Source organism: Yarrowia lipolytica, chromosome 1F (assembly GCF_001761485.1).
Source record: "Yarrowia lipolytica chromosome 1F, complete sequence".
In the NCBI taxonomy this organism is placed as follows: domain Eukaryota; kingdom Fungi; phylum Ascomycota; class Dipodascomycetes; order Dipodascales; genus Yarrowia; species Yarrowia lipolytica.
In genome coordinates, this window is record NC_090775.1 from 591785 (window position 1) to 614640 (window position 22856).

General features: G+C 48.7%; 9 protein-coding genes across 9 annotated transcripts; 6 read left to right on the forward strand and 3 right to left on the reverse strand.

The window, feature by feature from the left end:
• Positions 1–1842: 1842 nt before the first annotated feature.
• YALI1_F05936g (uncharacterized protein) lies at positions 1843–2379 on the forward strand (the record flags this gene model as incomplete). The annotated part of the gene is made up of 1 exon (XM_504971.3): positions 1843–2379. The coding sequence occupies one exon, from the start codon at positions 1843–1845 to the stop codon at positions 2377–2379; it is 537 nt and encodes a 178-aa protein (XP_504971.3).
• Positions 2380–4016: 1637 nt separating this feature from the next.
• On the forward strand, positions 4017–4916 carry YALI1_F05958g (uncharacterized protein; the record flags this gene model as incomplete). The annotated part of the gene is made up of 1 exon (XM_504972.3): positions 4017–4916. One exon carries the CDS (start codon positions 4017–4019, stop codon positions 4914–4916), a length of 900 nt encoding a protein of 299 aa, XP_504972.3.
• A 25-nt stretch (positions 4917–4941) lies between these two features.
• On the forward strand, positions 4942–5306 carry YALI1_F05967g (uncharacterized protein; the record flags this gene model as incomplete). Its single annotated transcript, XM_068283253.1, has 2 exons — positions 4942–4995; positions 5040–5306. The coding sequence occupies 2 exons, from the start codon at positions 4942–4944 to the stop codon at positions 5304–5306; spliced, it is 321 nt and encodes a 106-aa protein (XP_068139354.1).
• An 859-nt stretch (positions 5307–6165) lies between these two features.
• YALI1_F05979g (uncharacterized protein) lies at positions 6166–6912 on the forward strand (the record flags this gene model as incomplete). The annotated part of the gene is made up of 1 exon (XM_504973.3): positions 6166–6912. One exon carries the CDS (start codon positions 6166–6168, stop codon positions 6910–6912), a length of 747 nt encoding a protein of 248 aa, XP_504973.2.
• Positions 6913–9221: 2309 nt separating this feature from the next.
• Positions 9222–10034, reverse strand: YALI1_F06018g (uncharacterized protein; the record flags this gene model as incomplete). Its single annotated transcript, XM_504974.3, has 1 exon — positions 9222–10034. The coding sequence occupies one exon, from the start codon at positions 10032–10034 to the stop codon at positions 9222–9224; it is 813 nt and encodes a 270-aa protein (XP_504974.3).
• A 1699-nt stretch (positions 10035–11733) lies between these two features.
• On the forward strand, positions 11734–13565 carry YALI1_F06035g (uncharacterized protein; the record flags this gene model as incomplete). The annotated part of the gene is made up of 2 exons (XM_504975.3): positions 11734–11742; positions 12312–13565. 2 exons carry the CDS (start codon positions 11734–11736, stop codon positions 13563–13565), a joined length of 1263 nt encoding a protein of 420 aa, XP_504975.3.
• Positions 13566–14484: 919 nt separating this feature from the next.
• YALI1_F06076g (uncharacterized protein) lies at positions 14485–15870 on the reverse strand (the record flags this gene model as incomplete). The annotated part of the gene is made up of 1 exon (XM_504976.3): positions 14485–15870. The coding sequence occupies one exon, from the start codon at positions 15868–15870 to the stop codon at positions 14485–14487; it is 1386 nt and encodes a 461-aa protein (XP_504976.1).
• A 1986-nt stretch (positions 15871–17856) lies between these two features.
• On the reverse strand, positions 17857–19164 carry YALI1_F06109g (uncharacterized protein; the record flags this gene model as incomplete). Its single annotated transcript, XM_504977.3, has 1 exon — positions 17857–19164. The coding sequence occupies one exon, from the start codon at positions 19162–19164 to the stop codon at positions 17857–17859; it is 1308 nt and encodes a 435-aa protein (XP_504977.1).
• Positions 19165–21390: 2226 nt separating this feature from the next.
• On the forward strand, positions 21391–21969 carry YALI1_F06131g (uncharacterized protein; the record flags this gene model as incomplete). Its single annotated transcript, XM_068283254.1, has 1 exon — positions 21391–21969. One exon carries the CDS (start codon positions 21391–21393, stop codon positions 21967–21969), a length of 579 nt encoding a protein of 192 aa, XP_068139355.1.
• Positions 21970–22856: the final 887 nt, after the last annotated feature.

Sequence of the window (22856 nt, forward strand, 5' to 3'; positions counted from 1 at the left end):
GCTCCTTCTCGACGGTTCTTAACAATCTCTCTATGTGGCTCCTTCATGACGGTTCTTCACTTGTTTCAGCCCTTTAGTTCACTCCACTCTTACTTCTACTGCTGAAGCACTTCTTTCCCCTATTCTGTCGTCGTCCTTCCAGTGTTCGCCACTCGTTCTTCCGTATCAGTCCACGAAATGGGATATGTTTCCGTGCTTCTGGCTGTCTCCTCATCTCTTCTGTGGGTCTGAGAGTAAGTCGAAACACCAAGTCGTTCATCCTACATGGGAATGCTGACTCTTCTAACTAGATAAATAGGTGACAAAATGTAATAAAAGATATACCATTGGACCCAGCGCAACTCGAGGATTGGGTATATACGCCACTTCAACCCATTGATTAAATTTTTGTCTCAGTTGTCCCATTCCAGTGAGATATTGTACGATACGACATAGGATAATGACTTATTACTACCGAAAATCCACCAAATATTTCGATATTGTTTGATATATACAAAAATTAGGAGATGAAATGGAGACGATCAAATTCATTTAGATAACTTGATACCTTCTCATACAAAATAATGGGATATATGCCGTTCTCAGCGGATTTACAATACAATGCCGCACACACCTACAACTCCAATATAGGATGACAAGGAGTACTACTAAGTACATTAAAGGATGGTCAATCATTTGGATTGCTCTAGGAAAATACTTCTCTCGGTTTTTGTAGCAAATTATATGGGCTGTTTCTGGGTACCAATGTGTTCTCATAGACTCCTCGCTAGCTGTGGACATTTGAAGGCTTGAAAGAAGAAAAAAAAGTACATGATTGGAATCATCACCTTTCAACAGATGGAATGATATTGGAAGGTCGACATTTTCGTATACAAAATGTCAGAATAACCGAGGACTTCATTCCCAGGGTGAGATGTAGGAGGGTGGTGACGATGGGAACAAGACAGAAGAAATAAAGGCTTATCAGGTAATTGTGTCGAAATTTCCACCAAGAGTTCTCAATCAGGGATCTGCGGTTGTGGCGTCGTCTCACTGCCGCTGATAGTGAGTTGATAGTGAGTTGTTAACCCACTGAAGACTTCGTAGCTCTTTTTCAACATTTTCACTTGGGCTTAGTTGTAGCTTCTTTTATTTTCAAATATATCTACATCTTCACTTGGACTTAGTTGGGTCAATTAGTTTAGGTCAAGTGGAACTGCAATTAGTTCAAAGATCAACACAATTCCTCGAATATTGGCCAGATTCGGAAAGTGCCACCGCCAGAGGATGTCGTGAATTCTCAGCTGCAATAAATCTCGACAATATTCTATAAATTGTTCCGATAACGTCTTCAAAGGGGAATCTCAGCTTCACTCTCACATTCAACACAAAACTTTCATTTACTTGATTTGTAGTTGACTTACTTGACCCTGCATTTGATTTACTTGACTTTGCAGTTGAATTACTTGGCATTGTAGTTGACTCACTTGACACTCTAGTTGACTCACTTGACACTGTTGTTGACTCACTTGACCCTGCAGTTAAAATTACTTGACACTCTAGTTGACTCACTTGACTGTAGTTGACTACTTCACTATGCAGTTTACCTATTCACTAGAGCGAGAAGTGGGCCTATCTGACGACGGAAAGAGGAGAAAAAATCAGAAAAATCGGGTCTCTGCGATAATCGACTTTCTGAGCCCGTCGGATCCTTGGATCATGGACTAAATTTTCTCCAATTTACCCCAAACCCCAAACTTTGCCGCCACCACCAGTTGCAGCTCCAATGCACGCCTTAGCAAATCTACCACCAAATCAATATATAAATCCATCGCCTCTTCGATCTTCTCCACACCACCAAACATGATTCGGAACGTTGCGCGAATGACTTTTTCCCGTGGATTTGGCCGCGGAATCCCCCGATGGGGCTTTGCTTCCGGCCCGGTGGCCCCCGTGACAGCCCAGATCCAGCCCATGGCCGCCCGATTTCCTTTTTCCACCGCTTCTACCGTCTTCCACCAGCACGGCGACGGATGCGGATGCCCGTCACACAAGGTGCCCACGGTCAACGAGACCGGAGCCAAGGACGCCCAGGACGCCAAGGACGCGGAGCCCGCCGGCGAGGTGACGCCCATGTACCAGATTTCGTTCACGTGTAAGCGATGCGACACCCCCTCGAGCCACAAAATGTCGCACCAGGCGTACCACGGCGGTACGGTCCTGGTCCAGTGTCCCGGATGCAAAAACCGGCACCTGATTGCGGACCATCTGAAGATATTTTCCGACGAGCCCGTCACCATTGAGGATATCATGGCCAAGAATGGCGAGAAGGTGACCATCAAGCAGCGCGAATTCCGCTTCAACCAGGACGGAGGGGATTTGGAGTGGGTCAAGGAGTGAACGGGAGCACATGACGGTTTGTGAATGGCTGTGAGCTACACTATCTAGGATTGTGTGAATGGGATCTGATGCAGATGCGACTGGCGACTGGCGACTTGACTGATTGGTGCCATACAACACCAACTGTCTCTCAGTGCCATTTTGTCCGTGAAACTCTACACTCTCTCCCAATTGTATATAGACGATGTTAATTTATAGCCAGAAATGGCATTAGAAAGGTCGGTGGAAGGTACATCTGTAGAATGAGACAGAAATAATAGCTGTTGGTGTGAATGAGACCTGTTTGAACCACGCTTATCGCTCTGATCTGTCCACACCACCGGTCGTAGAGTTCAATTAGACGATTGTCATGAACACACTGACTCGATAAATGATAGAATCACATCTGGTGAATCACTAGATTTCTCCACAATCTCTTGTCTTTACCGTCATTGACCTTCCGTTCATGATTTACCACTACAAGACCACTGCAATCTCACCAGAAGCCCACCAACTGTGTAAACCAACAGTCTACATCTCCAAAACGAGCTCCTAGACTCAGCAGTTGATTGCAGTCCCCACCTCCAGCATTTTCGTGGTGGATCTCATCAATTCTGGGATTACTTTGGTCCAGGCCAAATCAGTGATAGACCACCAAAGAGTTTCATTGGGTCGTGAGATGGTGGGTCGTGAGATGGAGTCATATAGTAGAGTGCAAATATGATGTCACTCGTTGGTCTCGTACTCGTATACCGAGCCGAATACGAGTTGCCGAATACGAGTTGCCGAATACGAGTTGCCGAATACGAGATATAAAGAAGATGTTCGATCCGACCACCGACCTGTTCGATTCAGAGGGGTTCTATAGACGTCCGGACTAAGTCTGTCACGTGATCCCCATTGACATTGGCTCTTCTGACTGGCCCAGTAGACCCATGCTCCTCCCACTTTGAACGGTGTCACGGGATCTAAATAACCCATGTATGCTCCTCCGACGCTGAACCGTATCACATGATCTCATCACCAACTCGTGTACAGTACTCGACTCACGTGAATCTTCCGCTACGCTGAAACGGACCAGGAGATGTTGGGCGCCTGCTGGGAACCGTCACATGATGTCATCTGCCGGTAAAAGTCGTAAAAGTCACATGATCAAATGGATATACTTGTGCGTATCCAAATAGGAGCTCACTTGAAGCAGTCCAGCTCTTTTTGATGGGTAGACAGGGTTAGTTAGGGTAGCAACTCCAAAGTTAAGTAAAATTTTCCAATTCTAACTATATGTCATCTAAATTTAGTTGACATGAAACATAACATTGTGAGAGAATCACTTGTAAAAAGAATTCCGTCTCGAAAACCATATATTTTCTACAAAATCACCCTTTTCAACTACCTTCAACTTCTTGCGTAACTCCACCAACCCGCAAATCTTCAATCCATTCACACTTACTTATTACTTGACATTCCAACAAATCCTAACTAAAATGATATTTTGTTTATAAAAATAAAACCCAAACTTCACCTTGCCACTTCCAGTACAAACACACTCAGACACAGATACCCCACGCGCCACCAGACCGGTTTAATTTTGAATCACGTGATCATTATCCATTATCCCACCTCCTTTTAAACACGTGATCTCCCTCCCCTTCCCCTCAATGATCACGTGCGTACAACACAACCACTCGGGAACACATCTGCTGTCAGGAACCTCAGCAGGAACGGTCCAACTGTGGAACGCCGAGACCCACAAACACGTGACCACGTTCGCCCAGGAACATGCGGTCTCACGTGATCTGCGGGCGATTGCGATCTCCCGTGACGGCGAGATTTTCGCGTCTGGTGGCGACGACAGACACGTGATTGTGTGGGACACGGCGCGCGGCAGCCTCGTTAGCCGGCTTTCCGACCACCTGGGCCATGTGACTGACGTCAGCATTCCCGGGTGGTCACGTGACCTGCTGTTTTCGGCGTCGCACGACGGCACGGCCAAGTGTTGGGATTTGCGGGCGCGGAGCAGCCGGGCTCCGATCCAGTCGTTCAAGTCACGTGGTGCCATCAACGGCGTTGCGTCGCCCGCCGCCGGGTATGTGGTCACATGTTCTTCCGACGGAAGTATGTCTGTTTACGATGTTCGGGCCGGTGAGCAGGCTGTTACTACGGTTACCGGGGATGTTGTCTCCGGCATGACGGTTTCTCTGTCTTCGCCGTTCATTGTAGGGTTGGGTTCACGTAATGTGTTTCTCTGCGATCTCGGGACTGGTCTTGAGTTGGAGCGGAGGGTTTGTGGGTCTGCAACTTCTGGGATCAGTTTTTTTGACAACGATTCAAAGGTGGTAGTTTCTGCGGGACACGACTTGTTTTGGTATCAAGTTGGGGGGGAAAAGAGTGGTCGGAGGAGTTTGGGGGGGAAAGTTGGCTCATTTTCGGTCGATAACAGGAAGGGGACCAAAGAACTTGCTGTTGTGGTTGGGGGGGAGTTGGAGTGGATCAGGGTGGACGGAAGCGAGGGCCCAGGCGGAAGCGAGGGGCCGGAGGTGTCGAGTGGACAACCCTGAGTTCTATTACGACAGGCTTCCTACCATGGAATTGAGAACAGAGAATGAAGACCAAGTCTTTCTATGTTCACTTACCACCGTTCACTTGGGTAGAAGCAACAGCAGTCCAGTTTCAGAGCTGAGTTTGGTTGTCACCATTCCGCCCTTAACAAATCGGTTCTTGTGTCATCTCACCTCACCTCCTCTTTGACAACCACTTCAGATACCCCCTCATCGATACCACTCAATCGACGAATAAAAACATTCAGAGACAAAATGAAATCCTCATATGGTATGGTAGTCCCTCGCAGAAACCACTCCGACCACTCCAAACCGGTGAAATTCCGTCTCCTGATTAACCCTAGTCGAACCGACAGTCACAGGAGCCACACAGACCAGGTACCTTGCTGATCTTTTTCTTCCGAGCCTTCAAAGATACTCTCCACGACTCTACTCTGTTGATCACGTGATCGTGCCAATAGACCCGTTCAATCAGCTGGGCTTCCCCAACGGCCCGGTCCAACTTTTTCACTACAGTACATACTGTACCCAATAGTCCTTCCTGCGGGCGTGGTGTAAGTTTGATTGTCAACTATAATTCCAACTATTATATCTGATCCCAACTAATGTCAAGTATAATGCGAAAAGAAAGAAAAAAGAAGGAAAAAAGGGATAAAAACAAAAAAACTCATTCAACTCACTTTAATCACCATTCAAGGCTCCTTCATCACCCATAGCCTCCACTCTCTCTTTCTCTCTCTCTCCAACCCTCCAAGTTACCCTACCGACACGTCGCGTCCCGCACCTTAATTAATATATCATGTGCGCGCCTCTTTTTCACCGTCTTGTCACCACCACAACTTTACATCACACAAAACGACACAATGGGTGAGTAATGAACAGAGGGGGCGGAAGGGGGCAGGTATTTGTGGTCACGTGACGCAACAGACGACACAGAGCTGGCACCTTTTGTGGCGCGGGGCGTTGGTGGCGTCGGAGGTGGCGTGGAAACAACGATAGAGTGGGTATTTGCGTCGACCACCGACTTGGGTGACAGATCACTGTTGTCTCCTATCATGACATGGGCTGTGTGTTGGTTTCCAGAAGAGAGCTGCAGTGTTGGTTGACCTCCACTGACACTGACCATATCGCTGTGTTCTACTACCCTCAAATGGCTCTATTCACGTAGGCCGATTCCGGTTGCCACCCAGACTCTGATTGGATCACTGCCGGTGTGGTACTCCGGTGGTGCATCTGTGTCAGTGTGTCCATGCTCAATCTGTTCTGTTATCTTACTAACTCAGATTACGACGGAGGCTTCACTTTCGACTCCCAGGGCGGCTCACAAAAGCCCGCCAACAGCGGCAGCGTCATCCCCGTGACGCTCAAACAGCTCAACGACGCGTTCAACAACTCGCCACCGGCCGGCGCGTTGCAGATTGACGGCGTCCCATCGCAGCACGTGGCCCTATGCGGCAAGATTATCCTGCTCGAAAGCAAGCCATCCTTCTTCATGCTGACGGTCGACGACGGCACCGGGTCCACGGACGTGCGGTTGTTCCGAAAAGGCACCGAGGACGACGAGAACAGCGAGCTAACCGTCAAGGAGGGCGACTACATCTCCTGCGTCGCGGCGCTCAAGTCGTTCAACAACAAATGGATGGTCAACTCGTCCGGGGTGGCGGCCGTGACGGACTTCAACCACGTCATTTTCCACCAGATGCAGTCGCTGCAGACCCACCTCAAGGCCACCGGCGCCAAGCCCAGTGGCGGGGCCGACGGCGTCAAGAGCGAGTCCAAGTCCGGCGCCGATCTCTTTGTCGCCGACAACAGCAATGACGCGCTGTTTGAGATTGTACGCGAACTGACGGTCATGTGTCCTGACGGCGTCCCCACCGAGCAGATTGCTTCTGTGGCCAAGATGTCGGTGGACGAGTCGCGGGACAAGTTGCAGGAGCTCATCACCGAGGGACGCGTCATGGAGTGTATGGACAATCACTACATGTGTATTGCATAGATGGGGGGGGGTGGTATATTTACTGTTACTGGGATGTGTGAGGGGTGCCACCGTCCCAGAATGACGAGAGGGCCTTTTCTCATGAGCATTTGCCTGACTGCTTCTAGTGGTATATACTATTGTGCGGTGTATGTATTAATTGATTTGATTTAGATTATTTTTGTAGTAATAGAAATTTAATTCAATAGAAATAAAAATATTGAGTTAAATTGGAAATAAAATAATTATTAAAATAAAAAAATAAAAAATAAAAAATAAAACAAGACAAGTTTTGGTGAAATGAATAAATCAGGAAAAAATTCTCACGCTCACGTAATCGAAAACCTCAATCAAGTGTAGAGAACGTAGCCAAGAGTAACACGCTATGAAAATGGGTGGCACTGTGATCATCCCTGCTCGATTTTGCACACTTTGAATATAAAATCTCCCATTTTCGCTTACGACTTGTAGCGGCAGGAGAGGCTAGGTCTGAAAGGGGGTTGAAGGGGAGCGTCTTCATGAGGTCCATTGGAGTGATTTTTTTTTGAGACTGAACAGACGTTTGAAGCCTTCTGGAGACCCCAGTTATATCAGATTGATCAGTTATCCCGAGCAACAGAGCAGAGAGCACGTCTGGGTGAGGCTGAAGAGTGAGATGTTGGATGTTATAGACGAGACAGAACAGTAGACAGCTCTCAAAGGTAAACAGTGAAATCTTCGAATGCCGATTTGGAACTTATCCAGTTTGAGCGGTTGAGTTGATAGTCGATAGAGTGTTTTGAGCGCTTCCACTGTTGTGATCGAGCTGAGTGCGTGTGTGCTTCCACAGTTCCGTATGATCTGAGTGTGTTCGATATGGTCTGAGTCATAGATTGTGTTACTGAGGAAAGTGTCAACTCTGTCGGTCTTGTGTGAAGTCCCGGTTCTCATCAGTCTCGGTTCTCATCAGTCTCGGTTATCATCAGTCTCGGTTCTCATCAGTCTCGGTTCTCATCAGTCTCGGTTCTCACCAGCTCTGGAGTCTGCTGTAGCACAATTGAGAACCTGTAGTCCCAGAATGTCACGATAAGTGAGGTTCAGAAGTAGTTTGGCCGGTATCAATTGGTGCCTATTGGTGTGATATATATATCGTGTTGGAGTTGCCGTTTCGACATTGTCGGGGCTGTGGCTTCTGACAGGGCGATACTTGTTGGGTTAAATCTGTTGTAGAAGGGATATTCAACAATGGAGTTGACCAAATGTTTTGTATCGGTCTAGGGAGTATAATGATGTAGTTTTTGTTGCAATCGATTCTAGTTAAAATGAATATTGAGTCTTTTGTCTGTAGTCTTGTATCTGGAGTCGAGACATGATGATATCTGTCCCCAACGAGCGGGACTGAGGAGGAAGTGGAATCTGGATGTAACCATTGAAATTGAATATACACTAGGCGTACTTGTATCTTTTAACCTCATGTCTTGGAAGAATTTCACCCAAGGACTTGGAGAAGTCGAGTCAGCGAAGCCAGGAAAGACTTTGAGAAGTCAGTCAGATGGACGATGCGGAGCTCAGAAAAAAGAACAAAGGATTTGGAGGCGTTTTAAATGCTCATTTTAATGTATTTGCGCACTTTTTATCATTCTTAGACGGCTCTAGGTAAAGATGAGTGCAAGTTTGGATGCCTTAGTTCTTACTTTCAACATTACTTGGAATTACTTGATCCAAGTGGGGGTTCTAATCAGGGTAACAACAATTGCAGAGTTGAAAATAGTATATTAATCGAATCTCCGTATCCGATTTCTCAGCCAATTTTCAACTTCAGTGAACATTGTCTGTCAAAATATGAGATTATCATTGTATTTCTCCGCCGATTGAGGTATTTTAGTTGAGAGTTTACTTTAGGAGAGGTCACCAAAACCCAACTCCAACTGCTCGAAATCAAGCGTCCTTCATTGATCAACTTATGCGAATCGACTCTACAACCGACTCTACACATCGACTCGATACTACTCCAGTCACTGATGATGTTTTACGGACCGCGAAATGCAATTGTTTAACCAGATTGAAAATCGATCGAGTTAGATCAAATTGTTCACGATGTGGAACCCCTAACACTCGCAGATTCAGGACTGAGGCTTTACAGGATCGGTCTGGACGGTCTGGTCGGTCTGGTCGTTCGGATCTTCTGGTCGTTCGGATCTTCTGGTCGTTCGGATCTTCTGGTCGTTCGGCTCTTCTACAGGGCACAACCTTCACATCTACACTCACAGCTCACTCCGTTCACTGTTCGCCGTTCACTGTTCGCCGTTCACTGTTCGCCGTTCACTATCCATTAATTACTTCGCCAATCCCTACTTGATCCACCGCCGAATCTCGTCATCGCCCGCGGGCAGATTGTCCAACTGGTCCCACCAGGGAAACAGCGCCTGCTCACAAATGAGCCGGAACCAAGGGGTGAAAACCAGCTTGGGATCGGCCATCATGTCCTTGAGTCCCTGCTGCGACACCCACACGGTATCGCGGACCTCGTTGGCCACCACCTTGAGCTCGGGGTCGCCCCGGACAAACAGAATGTAGTCAATCTCGTGCTCGCCCCAGGGGCCCGAGGAGGGCGCGGCGTAGTGGATCCGGGTGAGGAAATGGAACTTGTCTGCCGGAACGGCCTTGGGGTCGATTCCCAGCTCGTGCTCAAGCTTCCGGACCGCGGCGTTTTTGGCGCCCTGGATCCGGGACTCCAGATCCAGCCCGCCCATCTCGCTGGGCACCGCCAGAGGATGCGAGCAGCACGTGTTGGTCCACATGTTGGCAAAGGTGATTTTTTCCGCCGCCCGCTGCTGCAGAAGCAGCTCACCGCGGTCGTTGAACATGAACACGGAAAAGGCCCGATGCACCAGTCCGTCGTTGATGTTGTCCATCAGATGACAGCACTTTTTGGACGCGCCGCCAATCGGCTTGTCGTCCCAGTCCAGCACCACACAGATCTCGTCCATCAGCTTGATCTGCTCCTCGTCGTGGCCATCAAATAGCTTGGCCGACGAGTCCGACGACTCCGTGCTGGGCCGGCTAGCCTTGGACACGTCCGCAATCGGCGCCACCTCAGGAAACTGCTGAGCCACAGAGCTCACGCTGATACTCTTGATTTTGTCGCTGTAAGACGTCGTCATGGTCACGATGGTGATATGGAGAAATGGTCACAATGTGAGATGGAGAAATGATACCAACGGTGACTCCAGTCAACTCTATGACAAGTGTAGTGCATGTGCATACTGCTGTCAAAGTCGAAACAAGGGGGCCCAAAAACGCGCCGGAAACGCGCCAGAAATGGCTGATTTTGATATCCACGTGATCCTCTAGATCCAACAACTAACCAGATTACCTCCATTTTCACCTACGATTTCCACACCACATTCTGGAACCACCCCAATCCCCGAGAAAAAAACCCTAATTGCATCCCCATTTTGGAACCCTAGTTTGGAACCTTATTTTAATAAAATTTGGGACCATCGAACGGTTCATTCTCGTATGTCTCGTATCCGTCGCGTCATCTAGTCACGTGAAAAGTCGGCGGGAACTATCGATCTAGTCACGTGATATTCCACACTAACCTCCCGTTTCCCCGCTTTCCCGTTTCGGTCACGTGATTACAACCCCCCACTCCCCCTACTCCATCCTTTTTCCCTATGTACATTCTCCCAACTTCTGGTTGGACAGAATTCATTTGTAGGTTTTCACTGGTAGAAAACTGACGCGCGTGGGAAAGCAATTCAGAATCTGTGTATGAAAGCGAAAAACTGTTTGATTATTTTTGATTTTTTTTGGTTTTTTTGGTTTTATATATCTTTTATTTCTCATCTTTTTTTTTGATCTTTTATTTTTATTTTTTTGACGAGTGAAAAATTTAAACTTTGTCAATACACGTCATATACAAGTACAAGTACAATATCCAACTCCTGATCGCAACATGAACAGAAATCAACTACAACTGTTGGTAATCTCTAGAGAGTCACGTGACCAGGCTTCAGTCTATGTGTTGTCCACATTTGTGGAATCGAAATAGGTGAAATTTGGTAAAACAACGAAGAAAAACGAAGTCTTTTTCTCTTATTACCCATTTCCCCTTGACGGTAAAGGAATTCTGATTATACCATTGGATTCTCCTGAGTCCTCTCTTCAAATCATGTCCATATTTCGCACATGACTAATACATTTACAATCTACACTGGTTGGAATTTGGTATGTACTATACTTTTCTGTTTCACGTGACCGGTTGTAACACTGATTCACAGTCAGGTTTGGTCAGTTTGGGCCCCAGCAACGGGCAACCAAACCTGTCACCATGTGAAACAAAACAACAGAAAATCTGAAACAAACAGAAACATATATACATCTATCTGATTAGGTAAGCTGAATCCCTTGCCCACGTGCGCTTCACGTGACCTGACCCTTAAACACACGATACACGATATATCTCCTGCCACGTGACCCATAAACAATATTTCCCTCCCACCCCTCCACGTGACCACCGCTGTCTCCATGTTTACCTCGTTCATTAGACTTCACAAAAGGTGATACGGCATATCAGCACTGGTTCGTCCGGAGCGTTTGTTGAACTCGGTCAGATTAAGAGCCAATGGAAAATTGAAAAAAAGAATTGTATTTCTGGTCACGTGAGGAACAAAATGCACTTTTTGGATAGAGTCTGCGACCTTCACTTCGTCCGTCAAATGGGTCTGTATTCCGTCTCCGTCAATGTCCCCCCCCCCCCCTTCAAACTTCTATTTTAACCCCGGGTAACTGACCAAAATGGCTGCTAAATAAAGTGTGTGAAATATCACTACGTGGTTTCTTCAGATCAGATCAAAAATGTCCAAGGTGAGTGTGGCAAATGCGCGCGGGGACCAGGCGAGGTCTCGTGATTGGGCTGATGGGGTGTGTGCGACGCGCTCTACTCCGTATCTGCTGATCACGTGACTGCGGCCGGGAGGGGGGCTACTGAAAGTCGTGGTTTGTGTTGCAGAGTGTGTTTTTGTCACTGAATGTGTTGGTGTTGCAGAATGTGTTGTATTACAGACTGGTTTTTAGGACGACTTTTGGCGAGGATGTGGCCAATTTGAGGGGCGGGGTGTTGTTAGGGGGGTGTTAAATGGGTGGGTGTGTTTTATTTTCCTATTTTTCCGAGTTTTCCTATTTTTCGCAATTTTCCGATTAATTTCGGCGAAAATCGGCAAAAATTGGACAGGATTCCATGCTTTTAGGAGTTCCAACGTCGTTATCACCTCTGGACTCTTCCTGATTGGATTGTGACTCCGTTTGAGGCTCTGGGTCGACTCTGGACTCGGCTCTCCTCAGCTCTCCTTAGCCCTCTCTCAACTCTCATCTATCATCTCTCCACCTTCTGCTCCCATAGTCGTGTTCATTCTCCATTACATCATCTAACACAGCGCCTCGAAAAACCTTCCAAGACCGAGTTTGAGTCCCGCCAGACGGAGCTCAAGGCGACGCTCGACGCCAAGGTCAAGACGCTCAACGCAGCGATCGACGCGGTCAAAAAGACTCAGGGCAACGGCAAGAACCCCGCACTCGACGCGCTGCACGACGAGCTCAACGACATCAAGAGCCAGCAGAATGCCTTCAAGCAGGGAAAGCAGGGCGTTTTTGACGAGATCAAGACGATCGACCAGCGCATCTCCGGGCGAATCAAGGACGTGCAGGCCGCCAAGGCCAAGCTGCCAGTGCGAAACGCCGACGAGGTGGAGAAGCGAATCGAGCAGCTCGAGGACTCGGTCGAGTCCGGCCAGCTGCGAATCCTGGACGAGAAGAAGGCGCTCACCGAGATTAGTCAGCTGAAAAAGTCCAAGGCTGCGTTTGCCAACATTGCCAAGATGGAGGAGGCCATTGCAGCTGACAAGGAGACCGTGGCTGGCATCCGGGCCGGCATCGACGACTCCGAGTCGAAAAAGCTGCATCTGCGGGCCCAGGAGATCATCAAGAAGATTGAGGAGTCGCGGGCCGAGCGAAACGAGCTCAAAAAGTCGCGGGACGCGCTGTACGCAGCCCGAGACAAGGCATTTGAGGAGAAGCACGCCGCCAACGCCGAGCTGCAGGCTCTGCGGGACGAGTACTATGGCGCTCTCAAGCAGTACCAGGACCAGTACGCTGCCGACATGGCTGTTCGACGGGAGAAGGAGAAGGAGGAGCGACAGGCGTACGAGAAGGAGAAGCGTCTGGAGCGGGCCAAGGCCAAGCTCGAGATTGCGTCCACCCCTGCGTTTGGCGTGGAGATCGTCGAGACCGAGAATCTGCTCAACTTCTTTGAGAAGGAGTCCGGCGCCTCCCCGGCCGCCGAGTCTAAGGCCTCTTCTCCCTCGCCCTCCATTGACCCGTCCAAGGTCATCAAGAAGGACGTGGGCACCTTCATGGAGGGCACCGGCGGCAAGCGGGGCAAGAAGACCCGAGGTGCCAAGGCCGGCGACAAGTTCAACCTCAACCTGACGGTGATCGAGTCGCTTTCCGCCCTCTCTATCGGCATCCCCGGTTCCAAGTCCGAGGTGCCCGAGGTAGTGGAGCAGCTCAAGAAGAAGCTCAACTACTACAAGGACAACCAGGACAAGGTCACCAAGGAGAACATCCGAAAGGCCGAGGAGGAGATTGCCAAAGCCGAGGAGGATGTTGGCCAGGAGCAGGAGGAGGCATGAGAGTAGCAGAGAGAATACTCTATTCCACAGGCTACGCTGATTGTAATAAAATGATTAATACAGAGAATGTTAAAGTGTAGGAGTCAATTTTGGCGCAAAATACGACCGGGTTTTGTATGATGAATATCGCACCGGCCCAGCGGTTTCAGTAGTGGCGTCAGTTGCGCTGTTGGTTCAGTGGATTGACGATATTCAGTGGTTGGAAATGAGTTGATGTTGGATATAACACGAGCCAGTCCACGACGGAAGATGCTAGAAACTTGAAATTAATACCAAAAATACAGTGTCGTCACTCGCTCTATACTCAGTCGCCGTTTGAAATCAACTTACAATCGTAGTGCCGCGCATTTTAAACCCCCGATAACACTGCCATTGAGACACAAATAGCACCGTTGAAATGCCCCCCGTTTCGCAGACTCCAAAAATATACTTTTCTTCCCCATATCATCACTGCCACGTCCAATTCAACAACCCTTCAACAACACTGTACATTGAGTTTGCCTCTAAATTAACTCTCGTATTCGCTTCGTATACGAATACGAATACGATTTCGGGAGTCGAAAAACCCACATTTCGCCGACACAATGAGACTTTTTTTGTTTTATAGAATCGCTGCGGAATCTTCTTCGGTTACATGACCAGGTGGATCTCCCAAATGGGGACCAACATCCGAATACGACGGGAAAAAAAACCATCTTTGTCTGGTTTTCTAATTTCCGAGCCGCACCGATCTAAATAGGAAAAAGTAGACCTCGTAAATGTTTGAATACCGTTTTAAACAGGGCTCAAGAATTTTCGTCGTTTGTGACTACACGTTATCTCACGTGATTGTTCCAACAGCTAGATATATCATACATCAATTCATTTGTCGGTCAACGATATGGATATACATGAGAAGTCAGATGGCCACCTCTCCCGTCTACATAATGAACTTGAGGTTCACATCGGTAGGATGAGAGGCACTCAATTGCGGCTTCTGTGAATATTTGCCCCGCAGAACCTCCCGCATATTGTTCAGCAATGACAAATAGCTCTGGTTGGGGTCACGTGTCATAACCTCGATGAAGGCAAACGACATGGCGCCGGTGGCGGTGCCGCCCTCCATGGCGTCGGCAGAGGTCTGGCTGTCCTTGCATCCGGAGATGGAAATGGCGTCACAGGGTGCCGTCTTGGTCTGTTTGGCCCGCTGGTTGGCTCCCGAGCCAGTGGTGGCCTGTTTGACGGTTCCCATGATGGACGACAGAGCGCCTCCGATGTCGCCCCGGGCGTAGGACGACACAGCACCCAACAGGCCTTGTCCGGCCTCCTTGGCCAGGTTGGGCTCCTTCAAAATGCCCTTGGTGGAGTAGACGTAGGGCAGATCGAGGGCTGTGCCTGAGTGGCACGAGTCGAACAACGCGGTCAGGCGGCATCCAGGAGGAAGCGACTTGACAAGAATGTCATGCAGCACGTCGTCGATGATGGATCCGGCCCGTTGGAAGTCCACGGGATAGATGCATTCGTCGTAGCCATCGTCCTCGTCGCCGTCGACATCCTTTTCCTGGCCGCCGTGGCCCGAAAAATGAAACACCAGCGAATCGTTGGGCTGCGCGCCCTTGACCAGCCACTGGCACGCCTGCAGAATGTTCTGCTTGGTGGGGATCGACCGCTGGTCGCGCTGGTCGTCGGTGAGAATCACCATGTCGTCGGGCTTGTATCCCGCCCGCTGCACCAGGTACCGCTGCAGGTTGTGCACGTCGTTGATACAGCCTCGCAGCGCGTTTTTGGAGCCAATGTAGTTGCAGCCAATCAATAACGCCTTCTTCTTACCCGAACAGTTGGAGTACTGGAAATGGTAGCCCTGGGTGCCTCCAAATGCCTGGTTGCCCTGAGGAGGCATGTTGTGATTTCCGTGCGGTCCGGGCGGTCCGGGCTGTCCGTATTGTCCTGGGGGCGCCTGATTGCCCATTCCGGGGTGTCCATATCCTCCTCCGCCGCCCCCCTGGCCTCCAGGAGGACCTTGAGGAGGTCCATAGTTGCCCCTTTGCCCAGGAGGGGGTCCCTGTGGGGGTCCATAGCCGCCAGGACCTCCCGAACCTCCGTATTGGCCTGGAGGAGGACCCTGAGGAGGCCCATATCCACCTCCCGAACCTCCGTATCCCCCTCCAGGACCTCCATATCCGCCACCATACTGGCCCGGAGGAGGGCCCTGGGGAGGTCCATAGTTGCCGCCGCCGCCGCCATACCGGTCCTGCTGGTTGTATCCGCCATATCCGCCGGGCGGGCCGCCGCCATAAGTGTTGCCGCCTTGTCCTGGGTAGCTCATTTCGATTGTATAACTGGTAGTGATGGCGGTGATGATGTCACAATGCCATTATGCATGCGGATTTTAGGGTTCGGATCGAAGGTAGGGTAACTGGCTGATTGTGGGGATGAAGAGTGACTGGGGAGCTGGGAGCTGGGAGCTGTTACGGGGAGGGGTGTTGTATCACGTGGCCGTCGTTGGGTGGTCACGTGACTTCTTATTTCCCCGGTTCGGGGTCTTTTTTTGGCCTGGTGCCAAGAGAATGTGTGTAGGGCTGAGCCGAGGCTGAGTCATGTTCTAAAATTAGATGATGTAATATTTGGCAGATGAGTGGGAAATTGAATAAAAAAAGTCACGTGGGTCACGTGGGTGGGAAGGGTGTCACGAGGTTATGGGGATGGGTCACGTGAGGTTGGTATGTAGATGTTTCTCTGGCAAACGCGGTTTAGAGAAGCGTTGAGGGTTGTAGGATCGTTACTAGTGAAAATCGTTGACAATTCGGACCAAATAAGTAACACAAAAAAACAACAAAAACCAACAAAAATGTCAAAAAACAACAAAAATGACAATCAAAAACCAACGTGTCAATCACAATCAATTGACTCGATAGGAACATTCCAAATGCCTTGTTGACTACTTTTAAACTCCAAATGTCTCAGGAACAGAACGTCTGAGCGATGAAAGGTGCGAAAGGTCACGTTACTTATCACGTGAGAAGGAAAAACAAGTTAAATAATTGATGTTTGCGATTACTGGAATGCTAGAAACAAGTGTTTGTAGGGTATCAATGGGCGAGTCTTGTAGACACCAGTAGTAATTGTAAGAATATTCAGATGTCTTCCATGGGGGTCAGAGGATGGTTTGAGGGAAGTAGACTATTCTAAGTGACTCTCCAGTGATTCTCCAGCCCAATTGTAGTATTATGATGAACTCTCGGATCGATTTCCGTTTGATTTGAATGTTTTATCGTCTACTTGTAGTTGTGCAGTTGCAATTGTGGTCCAGACATTCTGATGGTGCTGCGTGGTCGTGCAAAGAACAGGAGCACCGAGATTGCTTGGATGTTCTAGTGCTGCTGTTGTTTGTGCTACTTCTAAAGTTCGTGAAGTTGCTGACTCGACTGCCACCACCATCGACTCGCACGGAAGACACTGCTTGCCCCACATCGCAGACCTACCGTTTGGCCCTTACTGTTACCCGCTGCATTATCACCATGTCTTTGTGGTCATGGTGTCTTTCCACCCCCTCCCGCAGATGTACTCCATAAGGTCTCCAGAGAGCATGAGTCCCGCGAAAGGAGCACCGCGAAAGGAGCTTGGAGTGCAACACAGTATGAGAGAGAGTGGCAAGTCTTTCTGACACCAAAGCATTGTAAAAGGGTGCAATAATGGAGGTGTTCCGGAGACTTTTGTCACTAGCACCATTCCTGTCTTCTCAACTACATTGGTCCTCCCCCATTGACAGCGGTTGGCACCGACCATCCCGTGTTCCCCATCCCATGTTCCCCCAGGCTTGCATTGTGGGACACTGTTGAGGGTCTGTCAGGGACACTTCCGGTCCGGGGCCATTCGCCGTTCTCCAAGTCCCACCTTTCCTACATCTTGGGCTAAATCAACTCCAGCCACTCGACAGACTCGCGCCGCAGTTAGTTCCACGTTTTGGCCAGACTTGTAGCAACATGCTCCCACATTCCGCGGCATGGTGCGAATCAGTACAACTGGTCTTCTTGTCGCAACCCATGGCAATCATCAGACCCTTGTCTGGCTCACTCACTTGACTAACGGACCAACTTGTCTGACGGACCCACATGCCACTCCTACTCCGCTCCTCTACTCATCTACAGGTCGCTCAAAAAGTGAATGCTCTAGAATATATGCTAATTAGTATGCCTCTTGGCGTTAGTGGTGGCGGGGTTGCTGGAGCCTTGTATTCCAGCCCATTAACAGCGGTCTGAGTGTTGCTGGTTGTGTTACTCGGCGTGGACAGTGGACCACCTGCGGTTCTCAACTACTTGAGCTTATGCATCAACCCCACTTCCTCTCCGTCGTCGTCGTCGTCCTCATCCTTTTCCTCATCTTCCGCGTCTAGTCTCAAATGGTCATCATCATTGCCGGTGCTCTTGATGGTCACCTTGGCCTCCCTCTTGGAGATTGGGGTTAAAGGCATTCCGACAGCGGCCTCCTCATCCGGGGAGTAGTACGAAGTGTCGACGTGGTACTCGTCCACCTGGGGGGTGGTGGGGACGACTTCGGGGATATCGTTTACGGTGGCGACAGTCACATCTTTCTTCATGGCCACCCAGATGGCGCTGCCGATGATCAAGCCTCCTCCCAGCACACTCCACACGTCTGGCCAGTTGTTCCACAGCACCTTGTCCCACAGCAAGGCCCAGACAATCTGAGTGTACGTAATGTTGGCCACCTTGGCCGCCTTTTCTCTCGTGAGCGCTCCAGTCATGCACAGCTGGGTCATGAAGCCGCAGAGCGCGAGAATGACAATGAAGGCGGCCTGGCTCCATGTGTGCGGCAGTCTGATGCCCTTGCCGGTGTAGACTAGCGCAATCAGACTGATGAGCCAGCACCAGGTGGAAAAGTACTGCACGTTGACTGTCGGGTGGGCTCTGTCGCCTATGGATCGGATGGCGACAAACGCGGAGCCTCCACCGAGAACTCCGAGCATGGAGAAGCCAATGGAGCGGAGGCGGTCAATGGGGCGCACGCCGCTGGTGTCTCGTGAGCCGGTGATGAGCTGGAACAGGAAGACCGGTCTTGCAATCAGAATGACTCCGCAGAAGGCGACCAAGCCTCCGAGCGCCATACTTCGGGTGAATTTCTCGCCCAGGAACATCCACGCCAGAAGAGAGGTGGCCACAGGAGTCAGAAACGTGAGCACTGTGGCGTCGGACAGTTCCAGGTAGTTGAGCGAGTAGTAGAGGCCAAAGACCCCGAAAAAGCCACATAGGGCCCGAATGACCAGCAGGTGTCTGACCTCGGGGATTCCGGTGATGAACTGCAGTCGTGGAGGCAGGTTTTCCTCCTGTTGCTTCACTTTGCGGGCATACACCTTGTGCTGGCCCCACAGCACCACTCCTATGGTGAGTGACATTCTGAGAAAGAGAATCTGGAAGGCGTTGAAGTCGTCGTCGGGGTTGTTTCCGTTTTGCAGCAGTCGAGCAGTCACCGCCATGCCGCTGGAAAAGAAGGAGCTCATCAGCGCCAGCAGCATGCCTGTGTATCCTTTGGTGAGAGCCTCGAACTGCGTCAACAAGTGTTTGGCAAGCCGTTTGACGGTCGTTCGGGAGTCGTCGAGCGTCATGGTGCACCAGAAGAAGCGTGAGTATGTGAGTGCAAGGAGTTATCTTCTCCAAAGTCTCTCTCTCCACTGTCACTTCGAGATTTTCTGGGCTGGACTTGAGAGTTTAACGTTACCTTTTGACATATGGTTTGGACGGCAGAGTTTGAAATTCGGGGGTAAAATGCAGAATCGGGCGATTTTTGGCGTCGGAAAACGTCGGAATTGGTAGAGACGATGTTTCTGAGTCGATTGCAACTTGCAGATTCACCACACCATTCTTCCATCCCCAGTTATCCACACTTTGGCCACTTTCAAACTCGCCTAAAATAAACTTCCGCCATGTGCTACTATGCACAGTATCTGAGTGGCTTGTCTGAGAGCCTGAGTCACAGAAATGGGTCAAGACATGCAATGTTTGCCAGACGGAGACACGGGGTGTGGTCAGTCACGTGACGTGCGGCGGGTGCCCCCCGAGGTCTTTTCCGGTCACGTGGTTGTATCCTACTTGCACCTCTCCATATCTTGTCTCAATTTCGGATTAATTTGAGAGACTTTTTTTTTTTTTTCGCCTCTGAAATTAAACTCTGGAGGCTGCATCCCGATATGGAACCCTGGGTTGGGGGGGGATTTTTTACGAAAATGTTGGGGTGGACATTTCTCGATGACTAATGGGTAGATTGAGAGAGGATATTGTCACGTGTGTGTGCGTGTGTTTATCTCGTGACTCGGAACAATCTGCCGCATTTTTCTCCCGCATCAATATCTCCATTACTCACCGACTGGTCGCTCTTTTCCTCTCACAGTATAACCGTCTACTTTATGATAGTCTGTTCGGTGAGGGGCTAAATGGTGCTTTTTGGTCATAACACCCGATCTAATGCCCTGATTCAGACCATTTGACAACGAGTCTATTGTCCGCGACGTCACGTGACCGCGCCAACCACGGGCGTGCGTTCTTTTTGGTCTTTTTGGTCTTTTTCCGTCTTTTTCCGTCTTTTTCCGCCGGTTACAAACCCCCCGCCGCCGTTAATCGTCCCATGACTAACAAACTCTCGTCTCCGCGTGGACTTTTAGCAACTCCGTCAGCTTGGGTGAACCCTCGGTGAACTCTGTCTCTTCTCCCTGCGCTCGTATGTGCCGTTTGGAGTTTCGCATTTTGACATGGTCTGGTGACTTCATTTCTCATCCTACAGTCGAGAGACCACGTCCATTGTGATGGTCAAGAGTGGACGAGTCTAATGGTACTCATTGCGAGCGGATTTGGGCGGTATTTCGCCAGATCGAGGGATTCGCAAAAGTCCAATTTCCGGATTTAAACACGTTCGGCTACAACCTCAGGCGCATTCCTACAGCAACACGCGTACCGTGAAGTGTCTGAGCCTTGCCTAGGGGCGCTTTTGCTCCAAGATTTAATCACCAGAGCCCCGGTCGGAGGGGGCATGTGTGGGTCTCGAGATACGATGAACATACGGTAAAACGACCGCCCGCTGGTGGTTCGTCTTGCAGAGAGCTCTTTAACTGCGTGTGTCCGATTCAACGAGACTAGATGATCATGTCTCGTACCCCCCGTATATCACGTGACCCATACTCATGCCACCCACGTATAACCACTTCGACAAACTCGACTGCGCCTCGTCTCAAAAATCGTCTAGCTCTGACTCTAGCTCGGGATGCCAATTGTGGGGTCATGAAAAGAGAAGAAAATTCAAACGTCTATTTAGACGGTAGGTTTTGCGCAGCAGAGCTGGGTTGGGGTGTCACGTGATTGGTCATGTGATTGGATGACACGAGACCAATGCGTCTCTGTCGGTCAAGAGCTCCAGGGATGATTTGATTGAAGGTAGGGTAGTACATACTGTACATGGCTAATTGCTCGCATAATGATGAAATGAGAAGTCATCACGTGATGAGTGGAACCAGCTTGGTCGTAGACGAGATGTCCATCCTGTAGATGGGTTTATCCACTGATCTAGAATCTCTTTCTGGTGTATGTTACTATCGGAATGTGCTGTCCCTAGAAGTGAGTTGTAAGTCGTTACATTAACTATATCTAACCAATAATACTTATGAACTTCAATACTGTAGACGAGAGGAAACGATATTATAATATATATAAAATTTCTCAGACGTGAAACAAGTATATAGGAATAATCTCGTGGAGTTGGAGGCTATCCATTGGTGGCTAGAATAAGGTCATTATATGCATCTTCGGTGGTGTCCACAGAGATTTTTTTGTTTTTTGATTTTATGTATTTTATTTATTTATTTAATTTTATTTATTTTATTTTTTTTTATTTATTTTTTTATTTTATTTTATTTTATTTATTTTATTTATTTTATTTATTTTTTTATTTATTTTATTTTATTTATTTTATTTTATTTAATTTTATTATTTATTTATTTTATTTATTTTATTTATTTTATTTATTTTATTATTTATTTTATTTTATTTTATTTTATTTTATTTATTTTTTTTTATTTATTTATTTATTTTATTTTATTTTATTTTATTTTAATGCTAACTATGATCGCACTCAATACATACTTAGCCTTAGTAACTCACTTATATCACTGGAGATTCCTCTGTCTAAACCACCCATGAGTTCCCTCGAAGACGGATATTCTTCTGGTATACACATTTTTCCAAAATGGCTTTTATTTCTTTTTCTTTTTTTCAATTATCTTTTTTTTTCAATTATCTTTTTTTTCCCAAAAACTCCCCCGGAAATTATGCTTTGGCCAAACTTGACATTTAACCATCACCATGATCCAACAACGTCTGTTTTCGACCGCCAGAGTATGGCGACAGGCCCAGAAAGCTGCTGAGTCAGCGCCCAAGGAGAAGTCGAAACATGTGAGTCACGTGATTCTCGACGTGCGCAGCGCGATCAAAGAGTGGAGGAGGCCGCGACTGATGATGTGCTGTGGAGCTCTGTTGTGGCTACCCCAACAGGTGGCGGGCGATTGCAACGATATGGTGGCACGACACCACCACCCATGTGGTCACAGCACCAACCCTGACTATGTGGCAACACCCTTTCTCAGCTATTCAGAACCCTCCATCACATCTCAACTCTGAAAATTCCAACTCCACCCCAACTAACCTAGATCACAATCTATCAGCAGTTCGGAAAACCCTTCTTCAAGGTCTTTGCCGTGTCGCTCATTACTCTCAAGGGCCTGCAATTCTCTCTGGGCTACCTGGAGAACGAGGAGAAGGAGCTGGCCAAGTAGCCACTGCGCGAGCCGGACAAACGACCACCTGTCGTAGACCAGGGGCGTTTATAGACATGTAAATAGCTGATATATCTCGAATTGAACTGAAAATCACGTGATATTGGCGTCTCGTGGAAGAAAGGCACGTGAGATTGTGTTGTATTGCATAAGCATGATACTGATACTGGTGGTTCAGAAAAGGAAGCCGGTTTCAATGAGACTGGTCTCGGTTTTCTGACATTGATATTGGCGAAGCTGTTGGCGATAATGTCAATATCTAACTTCAGGTAAGAAAAATTCTGAAGCCCATATTCTACTGAAACAACTACAGTATAGCTACTGTTAGTAAGCTGCTTTCTTCACCATTCCAATGACCAAGCTCTGGTGGCTGTAGCATTGGAATTGATCGAGTTATGACACACGAGATGTTCAACAAAATTTAGTTGAACTTAGTTGGGTAAAAAATCGACTGGGGGTCTTAATCTGGGGTTACAGAA